This window comes from Hylobates moloch, unplaced genomic scaffold (assembly GCF_009828535.3).
Source record: "Hylobates moloch isolate HMO894 unplaced genomic scaffold, HMol_V3 SCAFFOLD_1, whole genome shotgun sequence".
Lineage (NCBI taxonomy): Eukaryota > Metazoa > Chordata > Mammalia > Primates > Hylobatidae > Hylobates > Hylobates moloch.
The window spans coordinates 183590490-183603344 of NW_026652276.1; the positions used below are offsets into that span (position 1 = coordinate 183590490).

Consider the following 12855-nt stretch of genomic DNA (forward strand, 5'->3'; position numbering starts at 1 on the left):
AAGGAAAATAAAAGTTATTATAACTGTATTGCATTTGTTCAAACACTTAAGACATGGAAGATATAAAAAGAAGACCAAAATTGAATTTCTATAAATGAAAACTACAGTGTCTGAGATGAAAAATACAATGCATGGGATTAGACATTGCAGAAGAAAAGATTTGAGGAAGAAACTATTACGATTATTTTTTGGGAAGAACTGATTAATTGTATACTTCCTCAGTATACTCTTGCCTAGAGTACTGTTGACTTTATTATTATTCCAAGTATTTGAGAGAAAATTTAGTGGATAGGCATCATTAAAACTAGCTCAAAAATATTTTTTTATCTGTAAGATTTCTTGTCAAGGTATCTTGGGTTACACTTTTGTTGAGAGAAGATTGTAAAAAGTTAAAGAATGTTGAGGCTGGGCACGGTGGTGCACGCCTGTAATCCCAGCACTTTGGGAGGCTGAGGCGGGCAGATCACGAGGTCAGGAGATAGAGACCATCCTGGCTAACACGGTGAAACCCCATTTCTACTAAAAATACAAAAAAATTAGCTGGGCATGGTGGCACACGGCTGTAGTCCCAGCTACTCGGGAGGCTGAGGCAGGAGAATCATTTGAACCTGGGAGGCGGAGGTTGCAGTAAGCCGAGATCACACCACTGCACTCCAGCCTGAGCGACACAGCGAGATGCTGTCTCAAAAAAACAAACAAACAAAAAAGAACGTTGACAAAATTAAAATATTTTGTTATGGAATTGTATGTGGTGTTAAAGGTTTTGTTTGTGAAATGTATGTGTTAAAAATAGTAAAATTTCAGAGTAATTACTTTCATGTTGTTTCATAGTGTATAATTTATTTTCCTAGTGAGTTGGTAAGCTTTGTGAGAGCACTGGCGTGTCTTTTTACATCTTTCGAACCTCCCTAATATACTTAGCATGGCACTTCCTATAGTGGGCGGCCCAAAGTGTTTGTAGTATAAAAGAGAATCCTCCAACCCTGATGCACTGAAGTTTAATCTGCTATTATTAATAATAAGGCAGCAGCAGAAGTATCCCTCTGAACCAAATGTGCATAAACAAAGAATGTTACAGGGTTAGAAGTGGGAGTGGGGAGGGAGGCAGGAAAAAGCTCACCTTACCAAGAAGCTTGTTAATCCTATTTTTAAACAAAACAATTCTGCAAGTTACTTCCTGGAGCCCTGTCTTTGTTGATAGTGCAGAATAGATCAGGTATATTGTGGGTTAAATAAAAAGAACATAGAGATTCATATATTTGGGTACACTGGGGCAGGAGTTTCGAGAGCAAATTACAGAGTTAAACACATGTCCTAGGAAGCCTTTCCTCCCACTTAGTAGAAGCCACACTGCATAGGGCTAGAGTAGTCATTTTCCCATTTCTTGGTCAAAGAAACAATGTGTGATTTTAATTGGCAAAGGGAAGTAAATAAGGAGGAAGTCTTCTGAAACCCCAAATTCCAATACATGTTGAAAAACTTTTGTAGGAAGGAATTTATAAACTTTACAAATTATTAATAGAATAGAGTCTCCACAGATTCAGGTCAAAGTACAAAGAAGTTTCAGTAAATTACTTATTGGCAAGATAGAGAAAGCTATTTTCAAGCAACCTAGATGGAATTTTATAAACTGTCCTCCATTTTGAGTATTGTCTGTAAGCTGAAATTGCTTGTGTGTTCTTTTTCTTGAGAGCAGTAACACTGTGCTTGGCCTCTATTGCTGCAAAAGGAAATAGGTTGAAGGCTTTTCACTCCATAAGTAAGAAATATATTATTGGGGAGGTGATAAATAATATATTAAGGAAGAGATCTCAGATATTTAGAAAAGCCTTACTATTATTGATGCTTTATTATTGGTGCTAAATGGTATAAAAAAAGAAGAAAAAGTTGAAAAAACAAAAATTTCAGGATTTCCAGTTCTTTCCTCCACATTTATTTTATTTTTAAATTTTATTTATTTATTTTATTTTGAGACAGAGTTTCACTATTGTCGCCCAGGCTGGAGTGCAATGGCACCATCTCGGCTCACTGCAACCTCTGCCTCCCAGGTTCAAGCAATTCTCTTGCCTCAGCCTCCTGAATAGCTGGGATTACAGGCACCTGCCACCACGCCCAGCTAATTTTTGTAATTTTGGCAGAGATGGGGTTTGTTGGCCCGGCTGGTCTCAAACTCCTGACGTCAGGTGATCCGCCTGCCTTGGCCTCCAAAGTGCTTGGATTACAGGCGGGAGCCACCACACCTGGCCCAGCATTTATTTTAATTACTAGAAAAAGAAACTCTGTATTACAGAAAAGCAACTGGGTGCAAGGTACCTCAAAATCATGACCTACCAAATGCAGCATGGACACAGAAAAAGAACAGTTTAACAAAGCTGAACCCCTTATTGATGAAGAGTTAGAGTTAACACAGAGATTTACCAATTAGAGTAAGAGATTTTAACCAGCTTATCAAAGCTAATTAAAACGGGGTTGTGATACTGAAAATATAGCAAGAGAAGAAGAGGGAAAAACCTTACAGGAGGTCCTTGAATACTCAACTGTGTTGTGGGAAAAACGCAGTGAGCCCCAGGACATAGACAAGATTATGGCTCAGAGTGAAAGGGAGAGATAAGAATTCAGAGAATAATTTGCATCAGAAAAGCACCTGACAAAAAGATCAGATGGTACAAAGCATCTAGCACCTTTTCTTCAGCTGAGAATATCATGGTACTATTATTATAACAGAAGGAAAAACTGTACTGAGGAAGAGGATCATTCTATATTTTGTGTGCTTGGATTCGACAAAGAAAACATTTATGATAAAATGCAATAGTGTAATCACAACTCTCCTCAGTTCAGATTTTGTTATTGAACCAAACGGAGGTCCACTCGCCCAGCATAATAAGACTACGTTATCTATACCATACCTAAACCAAGGCTTGTAGCAAGAGAAGGGAAAGCGTTTGTTTGTAGGGACCAAGCAAGGAGAATCAGGCGGATTATACGTAACACTTGAACTCTCAGATGGCTTATAGGTAAGGGTTTTTAAAGGTGGAGACAGCCCGGTGGCCCGGAGTGGCAAGACTAGATTGCAGCTCCGACTCGGACAGACAGAGCAGCGTGTAGAGGCTTGCATCATGAATTTTAGCTCCAGAACAACCATAGGAATAAATCAGGAAACCTAAGAGGACCCACAGACCCTTTGAAGGAAGCAGATTGCTCCTACAGGACCCAAGAGACACCTGAAATACTGTGCTGGTATCCATGGCTGAGAGACCCATAGATGGTTCACATCACAGGAATCTGTGCAGACAACCCCCGTACCAGCCCAGAGCCTGGTAGACTTGCTGGGTGGCTAGATCAGAAGAGAGATAACAGTCACTACAGCTCGGCTCTCAGGAAGCCACATCCATAGAAAAAGAGGACTAGTATTACATCAAGAGAACACCCCATGGGACAAAATCTGAACAGCCTTCAGCCCTAGCCCTTCCCTCTGACAGAGCCTACTCAAATGAGAAGGAACCAGAAAACTGTGTTGGTTTTCTGACAAAACAAGGCTCTTTAACAACCCCACAAAAATCACACTAGCTCACCAGCAATGGATCCAAACCAAGAAGAAATCCCTGATTTACCTGAAAAAGAATTCAGAAGGTTAGTTATTAAGCTAACCAGGGAGGGACCAGAGAAAGACGAAGCCCAATACAAGGAAATCCAAAAAATGGTACAAGAAGTGAAGGGAGAAATATTCAATGAAATAGATAGCATAAATAAAAAACAATAAAAACTTCAGGAAACAGACACACTTACAGAAATGCAAAATGCTCTGGAAAGTCTCAGCAATAGAATTGAATAAGTAGAAGAGAGAAATTAAGAGCTTGAAGACAAGGTCTTTGAATTAACCCAATCCAACAAAGAAAAAAGAAGAAAATATGAACAAAGCCTCCAAGACATCTGGGATTATGTTAAATGACCAAATCTAAGAATAATTGGTGTTCCTGAGGAAGAAGAGAAATCTAAAAGCTTGGAAAACATATTTGGGGGAATAACTGAGGAAAACTTCCCTGGCCTTGCTAGAGACCTAGACATCCAAATACAAGAAGCACAAAGAACACCTGGGAAATTCATCGCAAAAAGATCTTTGGGTAGGCACATTGACATCAGGTTATCCAAAGTTGAGACAAAAGAAAGAATCTAAACTGTGAGACAAAAGCACCAAGTAACCGATAAAGGAAAACCTATCAGATTAACAGCAGATTTTCAGCAGAAACCCTAGAAGCTAGAAGGGATTGGGGCCCATCTTTAGCCTTCTCAAATGAAACAATTATCAGCCAAGAATTTTGTATCCAGTGAAACTAGGCATCGTGTATGAAAAATAGTCTTTTTCAGACAAACAAATGCTGAGAGAATTCACCACTACCAAGCCACCACTACAAGAACTGCTAAAAGGAGCTCTAAATCTTAAAACAAATCCTGGAAACACATCAAAACAGAACCTCTTTAAGACATAAATCTCACCGGACCTATAAAACAAAAATACAATTTAAAAAACAAAAACAAAAAACCAAAGTACACAGGCAACAAATAAAATGACAAATGGAATGCTACCTCATATCTCAATACTAACATCAAATGTAAACGGCCTAAATGCTCCACTTAAAAGATAAGAACTGCAGAATGGATAAGAATTCACCAACCATCTGCTGCTTGAAGAGACTCACCTAACACATAAGGACTCACAAAAACTTAAGGTAAAGGGGTGGAAAAAGGCATTTCATGCAAGTGGACACTGAAGGTGAGCAGGAGGAGCTATTATATCAGAAAAACAAACTTGAAAGCAACAGCAGTTAAAAAAGACATAGAAGGGGCCAGGTGCAGTGGCTCATGCCGGTAATCCCAGCACTTTGGGAGGCCGAGGTGGGTAGATTGCCTGAGGTCAGGAGTTCAAGACCACCCTGGCCAACATGGTGAAACCCTGTCTCTACTAAAAATTTAAAAATTAGCCAGGCATGGTGGCGGGCGCCTGTAATCCCAGCTACTCGGGAGGCTGAGGCAGAATTGCTTGAACCCGGGAGGCAGAGGTTGCAGTGAGCCGAGATCATGCCATTGCACTCTAGCCTGGGCCACAGAGTGAGACTATGTCTCAAAAAAAAAAAAAAAAAAAAAGACAAAGGCAAAGAAGGACATTATATAATGCTAAAAGACCTTGTCCAACAGGAAAATATCACAATCCTAAACATTTATTCACCCAACACTGGAGCTCCCAAATTTATAAAACAGTTACTAATAGACCTAAGAAATGAGACAGACAGCAACACAATAGTAGTGAAGGACTTCATTACTCCACTGACAGCACTGGACAGGTCATCAAGACTGAAAGTCAATGAAGAAAAAATGGTTTTAAACTATACCTTGGAACAAATGGACTTAACAGATACATACAGAACATTCCGTCCAACAACTGCAGAATACACATTCTATTCAACAGCACATGGAACCTTCTCCAAGATAGACCATATGATAGGCCACAAAATGATCCTCAATAAATTTAAGAAAGTTGAAATTCTATCAAGCACTCTATCAGACCACAGTGGAATAAAACTGGAAATCAACTCCAAAAGGAACCTTCAAAACCATGCAAATACCTGGAAATTAAATAATCTGCACCTGAATGATCACTGGGTCAAAAACAAAATCAAGATGGAAATTTAAAAATTCTTTGAACTGGAGGACAATAGTGACACAATCTATCAAAACTTCTGGGATACAGCAAAGGCCACCTAAGGCCACCTTTCCTCCTAAGAGGAAAGTTCACAGCCCTAAATGCCTACATCAAAAAGACTGAAAGAGCACAAACTGACATTCTAAGATCACACATCAAGGAACTAAAGAAACAAGAACAAACCAAACCCAAACCCAGTAGAAGAAAGGAAATAACCAAGATCAGAGAAGAACTAAATGAAATTGAAACAAACAAAAAAATACAGAAGATAAAAACAAAATGCTGGTTCCTTGAAAAGATAAATAAAATTGATAGACCATTAGTAAGATTAACCAAGAAAAAAAGAGAGAAAATTCAAATAACCTCAATAAGAAACAAAATGGGAGCAGAAATAAAAAAGATCATTCAAGGCTATGAACACCTTTACGCATATAAACTAGAAAACCTAGAAGAGATGGATAAATTCCTGGAAAGATACAAACTTCCTAGCTTAAATCAGGAAGAATTAGATACCCTGAACAGATCAATAACAAGCAGGAGATTGAAGTGGTAATTAAAAATTACCAACCAAAAAAGTCCAGGACCAGACTGATTCATAGCAGAATTCTACCAGACATTCAAAGAAGAATTGGTACCAATCCTATTGACACTATTCCACAAGACAGAGAAAGAAGGAATGCTCCCTAATTCATTCTATGAAGCCAGCATCACCCTAATACCAAAACCAGGAAAGGATACAACCAAAAAAGAAAACTATAGACTGATAATCCCTGATGAACACAGATGCTAAAATTCTTAACAAAATACTAGCTAACTGAATCCAACGACATATCAAAAAGACAATCCACCATGATCAAGTGGGTTTCATACCAGGGATGGAGGGATGGTTTAACATATGCAAGTCAATAAATGTGATACACCACATAAACAGAATTAAAAACAAAAATCACACGATCATCTCAATAGATGCAGAAAAAGCATTAGACAAAATCTAGCATCTCTTTATGATTAAAACTCTCAGCAAAATTGGCATACAAGGGACATACCTCAATGTAATAAAAGCCATCTATGACAAACCCACAGCTAACATAATACTGAATGGGGAAAAGTTGAAAGCATTCCCTCTGAGAAATGAAATAAGACAAGGATGCCCTCTCTCACCACTCCTCTTCAACACAGTACTGGAAGTCCTAGACAGAGCAGTCAGACAAGAGAAGGAAAGAAAGGGTATCCAAATTGGTAAAGAGGAAGTCATACTGTGACTGTTTGCTGATGATATGATTGTTTACCTCAAAAACCCTAAAGACTCCTCTAGAAAGCTCCTAGAACTGATAAAAGAATTCAGCAAAGTTTCCAGATACAAAATTAATGTACACAAATCAGTAGCTCTTCTAAACACCAACAGCAACCAAGCAGAGAATCAAATCAAGAACTCAACCCCTTTTACAATAGCTGCAAAAAAAATGAAGTACTTAGGAATATACCTAGCCAAGGAGGTGAAATACCTCTACAAGGAAAACTACAAAACACTGCTGAAAGAAATCACAGATGACACAAACAAATGGAAACACATCCCATGCTCATGGATGGGTAGAATCAATATTGTGAAAATGACCATACTGCCAAAAGCAATCTACAAATTCAATACAATCCCCATCAAAAAACCACCATCATTCTTCACAGTTAGAGAAAACCATTCTAAAATTCACATGGAACCAAAAAAGAGTCCCATAGCCAAAGCAAGACTAAGCAAAAAGAACAAATCTGGAGGCATCATATTACCTGACTTCAAACTATACTTTAAGGCCATAGTCACCAAAACAGCATGGTACTGGTATAATAATAGGCACATAGACCAATGGAACAGAATAGAGAACCCAGAAATAAACCCAAACACTTACAGCCAACTGATCTTCAAGAAAGCAAACAAAAACATAAAGTGGGGAAAGGACACCCTTTTCAACAAATAGTGCTGGGATAATTGGCTAGCCACATGTAGGAGAATGAAACTGGATCCTCATCTCTCACGTTATACAAAAATCAACTCAAGATGGATTAAAGACTTAAATCTAAGACCTGAAACTAAAAATTCTAGAAGATAACATTAGAAAAACCCTTCTAGACATTGGCTTAGGCAAGGATTTCATGACCAAGAACCCAAAAGCAAATGCAATAAAAACAAAGATAAATAGCTGGGACTTAATTAAACTAAAGAGCTTTTGCACAGCAAAAGGATCAGTCAGCAGAGTAAACAGACAACCCACAGAGTGGGAGAAAATCTTCACAATCTATACATCTGACAAAGGACTAATATCCAGAATCTATGACGACCTCAAACAAATCAGTAAGAAAAAAACAATCCCATCAAAAAGTGGGCTAAGGACATGAATAGACAATTCTCATAAGAAGATATACAAATAGCCAATGAACATATGAAAAAATGCTCAACATCACTAATGATCAGGGAAATGCAAATCAAAACCACAATATGATACCACCTTACTCCTGCAAGAATGGCCATAACCAAAAAATCAAAAAACAGTAGATGTTAGTGTGGATGTGGTGATCAGGTTAGACTTCTACACTGCTGGTGAGAATGTAAACTAGTACAACCACCATGGAAAACAGTGTAGAGATTCCTTAAAGAACTAAAAGTAGAACTACCATCTGATCCAGCAGTCCCACTACTGGGTATCTACCCAGAGGAAAAGAAGTCATTGTACAAAAAAGATACTTGCACAGGGATGCTTATAGCAGCACAATTTGCAATTGCAAAATCAAGGAACCAACCCAAATACCCATCAATCAACAAGTGGATAAAGAAACTGTGGAATATATATATATGATGGAATACTGCTCGGCCATAAAAAGGAATGAATTAACAGCATTCACAGTGACCTGAATGAGATTGGAGACTATTATTCTAAGTGAAGTAACTCAGGAATGGAAAACTAAACATCATAGGCTCTCACTGATAAGTGGGAGCTAAGCTATGAGGACGCAAAGGCGTAACAGTGATACAATGGACTTTGGGGACTTGGGGGGAATGTTGGGAGGGGGGTGAGGGATAAAAGACTATAAATGGGATGCAGTGTATACTGCTCAAGTGATGGGTGCACCAAAATCTCACAAAGCACAACTAAAGAACTTACTCATGCAACCAAACACCACCTGTACCTCCATAACCTATGGAAAAATTTTAAAAATAAATAAAATAAAATAAAGGTGGGGAGGCAGAGGTTATAGGCAAAGTCATAAATTGATACATGGGGGCTACATATTGGTCTGACCTAAAAAGGCAAGACATCTAGAAGCAGGGGGGCTGCAGGTTATAGGTGGATTTAAAGATTTTTTGATTTCTGATTGGTTAAGGAAGTGAAGCTTTATCTAAAAATTTGGGATCTGCAGAAAAGAATGTTAGTTCTGGCTCGTGGGTGTGACCTCCTCCAGGCCCCTGAGAAATGTACAATGGTCAGAGTTTAGTCTTGAGCTTCCCCTTATCTGAAGTCCATGTGCCAGCAGATCTGTTTGGTGTGGGGGTCCAGGTTTTTGAGAAACAACTCAGAGACATATGTTCAGATTTTGTCTTTGGTTCTTATAGAAAACAAAACATCTATTTTAACCTTTTTGGCTATTGTCTTAAGCTGTTATTTTGTTGTTGTTGTTGTTTATTAAGTTGCTCATTTGCTTTTTTTTTTTTTTTTTCCCTGAGACATAGTTTCATCCTTGTTGCCTAGGCTGGAGTGCAATGGCATGATCTCGGCTTACTGCAGCCTCCCCCTCCCCCGGTTCAAGCAATTCTCCTACCTCAGCCTCCCAAGTAGCTGGGATTACAGGCGTCTGGCACCACACTTGGCTAATTTTTGTATTTTTAGTAGAGACGGGGTTTCAACATGTTGGCCAGTCTGGTCTCAAACTCCTGACCTCAGGTGACCCGCCCATCTTGGTCTCCCAAAGTTCTGGGATTACAGGCCTGAGCCACCTCGCCTGCCTGCTCATTTGCTTTTTAAGGCTACTTAGGTAGGTGCCTGGAATTTTTTAATGAACCCACGTTTTTTTTTGTTTTTTTTTTAATTTTTGTGCTTGAGAAGAGTCCACAGGCCCCTACAAGCGGTCCCTGTTCTGTCTCAATTTGACTGGTTTGTTAAATCCAGAACTGCAGTGGAACCCCAGAGGAGATACAACACCTTTATAATCTTGATTTGTAAAGAAAACGTAGAACTAGAAGAATAGATCTGAGAAACAAACGAGGGGAGCTTTGTGATTGCCACAGCCTATGACCTTGAAAGAGTTTCCAGGCTGCAGGGCAGGGAGAGGTCGCACAGGCAGAGCCCAGCAGACTCCCTGAGTAGAGGAGACTGAGCTTCTGAGCGGAGCTTCTGGGGAGACAGGGCTGCCCAGAGTTCATAAGAAAGAGTTCCAGAGGGGAGCAAGCTGCACAGAGGGGATTGCGGAGGGTGCCATGAACAGTCAGCAAAGTCCTAATGAGCAAGCATTGAGGAAACTACCTATATACATGGTCCACTGTGGATGAACCTCAAAATAATTATGCTGAATGAAAGAAGACAGATTTTTTTAAAAAGAGTACATAACTGTACACTTCCATTTATACCATTTATATAAGATTTTAGAAAAAGCAACTAATCCATAGTGCCACAAAGCTGATCAGTGATTGAAGGGGGTGGGGGTCGGAGGGTGACAGGAAGGGAGGGGCATGAGGGAAAGACTGCACTTGAATACAAAGAAATTTTGGGGAATGATGAATATGTTCACTATCTTGATTAAGGAAATATGGTTCACAGATTTTTACCTATGTCAAAACTTACTACATTGTATACTTTAAGTACATGTAGTTTATCTTGTCAGTTATACTCCAGTAAAACTCTTTTTAAAGACTGCATTTAAAAATAATATATGTTGAGCATTCCAAATCCAAAATCTGAAATGCTCCAAAATATGAAACAAGGAAATGCTCATTGGAGTAATTTGGATATCAGATCTTCAGATTAGGAATGCTCAACTAGTATGTCTTCTCCAATATTCCAAAAAAAAAAAAAAAAAAAAAATCTGAAATTTGAAACAATTCTGGTCCCAAGCATTTTAGATAAGGGATACTCACCCTGTACAAATAAAAAACAGAGGTCGGGCTTGGTGGCTCATGCCTGTAATCCCAGCACTTTGGGAGGCCAAGGTGGGTGGATCACTTGAGGTGTGGAGTTCAAGACCAGCCTGGCCAACATGGTGAAACCTCATCTCTACCGAAAATACAAAAAAATTAGCCAGGCATGGTGGTGCGTGCCTGTAGTCCCAGCTACTCAGGAGTCTGAGGCCGGAGAATCGCTTGAACCCAGGAGGCGGAGGCTGCAGTGAGCCGAGATTGTGCCACTGTACTCCAGCCTGGGCAACAGAGCGACACTGTCTCAAACAAAACAAAACACAGAGTAGCCTCCCTCTCAGGGTTGTTCTGAGAAAATGAATGGAGAGGAGCAAGCCCACATAACCTCTTTGCAACTCCTTTCCAGTTCAGACTATTTTTACCAAGATTCTTGATGTTCTAAGGTGTTTTTCAGTTTTAGAGATGTGTTGCTAGGATCTATGTGGTCAATTAATGCCCTTGATATAATTTTATGCAATTTTGTATTTTAGGACTCATGAATCAAGCAAGCAAACAAGAAAAATGGATTAAGGCTGATGCCCCAAAAGGCACTGTAAGTTTTAGAAGGCAAAGCTGGTTTCAGTCCCTGAAACTGCAGGACTAAGACTGATTTGAGTTGTATTTATGATTTTTAGCAATGATTTGCAGATCTGTGACTACAAAAATGTAAATCCCACCATTCATATAAAGGTTGAAAACAACAAATTGAGAATGAATACTGGTGAACTGTTTTGGGAGGCTTTTTCAAAATTTATACTTTGCTATTGTATTCATTTTCTACTGCTCTGTAAAAAATTACCACAAATTTAGCAGCATAAAATAATACTCATTTACAGCTCACAGTTGCATAGGCCAAGAGCCCAGTATGTCTAGGTTCTCTGCTCAGGGAATCACAAGGCTAGAATCAAGATTTTGGCCAGGCTGAGTTCTCATCTGGAATCTCTGGGAAGAAATCTACTTCCAACTTCATTCAGATTATTGGAAAAATCCAGTTCCTTGTGACTGGATGACTGAGGTCTCCATTTTCTTGCTGCCTGTCAGCCAGCAATCACTCTAAGCTTCTAGAGGCCACCCACATGCATTCTCATGTTGCCCCTCCATCTTCAAGCCAGCAGTGATGCACTGAGTTCTTCTCATGCTTTGAATATCTGACTTCTTCTGCAGCCAGCTGGAAGAATATATACTTTTAAAGGGCTCACTTGACTAGGTCAGGCCCACCCAGGATAACCTTTGTTTTGCCATATAATGTAACATTCATAGGAGTGATGGCCCATCACATTCAGTTTTCACTCCCACTCAAGGGAAGGAGATTATACAAAGGCAGCCATCATGCGGGGACAATTAGCTTAGAATTCTTTATAATGTAGCTCTCACATGACAGGTTTTCTACTTAGTACCTTTTATGGCATCAATGTAAATTTAAGCTGTAAATAAAAAGCACATATGTGAAGCAGTTGCTACTGATTCTTAATGTCTTTTGTGTAATTTAAGATATAGCTAATTAGGAAGAAAGAAACAGCTATTTTATAGCCTGATGTATGAAGATAGATTTTTATAAAGGTATACTGTATAAAGATATTTTATGAATTCCATTTCTTTCAAACGTCTATTCCTGGAACATTTAAATTATATAATACTGGCCAGGCAAAGTGGCTCATGACTGTAATCCCAGCAGTTTGGGAGGCCAAGGTGGATGGATCACTTGAGATCAGGAGTTCGAGACCAGCCTGGCTAACATGGTAAAACCTCATCTCTACAAGAAACACACACACAAAAAATTAGCTGGGTATAGTGGCTCATCCCTGTAATCCCAGCTATTTGGGAGGCTGAGGCAGGAGAATCGCTTGAACCTGGGAGGCAGAGGTTGCAGTGAGCCGAGATCACACCACTGCACTCCAGCCTGGGCAACAGAAAATTAATTCTCAAAAAAATTAATTAAATTCTCCAAAAAATTAATTAAAATAAACAAGTTATATAATACTATAACTATACTATAAGACCA

At 39.2% G+C, this 12855-nt stretch overlaps 2 protein-coding genes across 12 annotated transcripts in view; one reads left to right on the forward strand and one right to left on the reverse strand.

Moving 5' to 3' along the window:
* Nucleotides 1-12297, forward strand: part of FAM185A (family with sequence similarity 185 member A) — a 60125-nt gene extending 47828 nt beyond the window's left edge. For both annotated transcript variants that reach the window (XM_032761266.2, XM_032761267.2), the window contains one exon: nucleotides 11345-12297. In XM_032761266.2, the coding sequence (XP_032617157.1) occupies nucleotides 11345-11457 (113 nt within the window). In that variant the 3' untranslated portion in view covers nucleotides 11458-12297. The remainder of the gene's footprint in view (nucleotides 1-11344) is intronic.
* The window catches only part of FBXL13 (F-box and leucine rich repeat protein 13), a 304728-nt gene that overhangs the window by 7225 nt on the left and 284648 nt on the right, over nucleotides 1-12855 (reverse strand). Inside the window, exon 23 of one of the 10 annotated variants that reach the window (XR_009209018.1) lies at nucleotides 10839-10953. The exons of the other annotated variants lie outside the window; for them this stretch is intronic. The gene's annotated coding sequence lies outside the window, so the exon portion shown is untranslated. Of the gene's footprint in view, nucleotides 1-10838; nucleotides 10954-12855 lie in introns of those variants that run through there. 10 annotated transcript variants of the gene reach the window in all.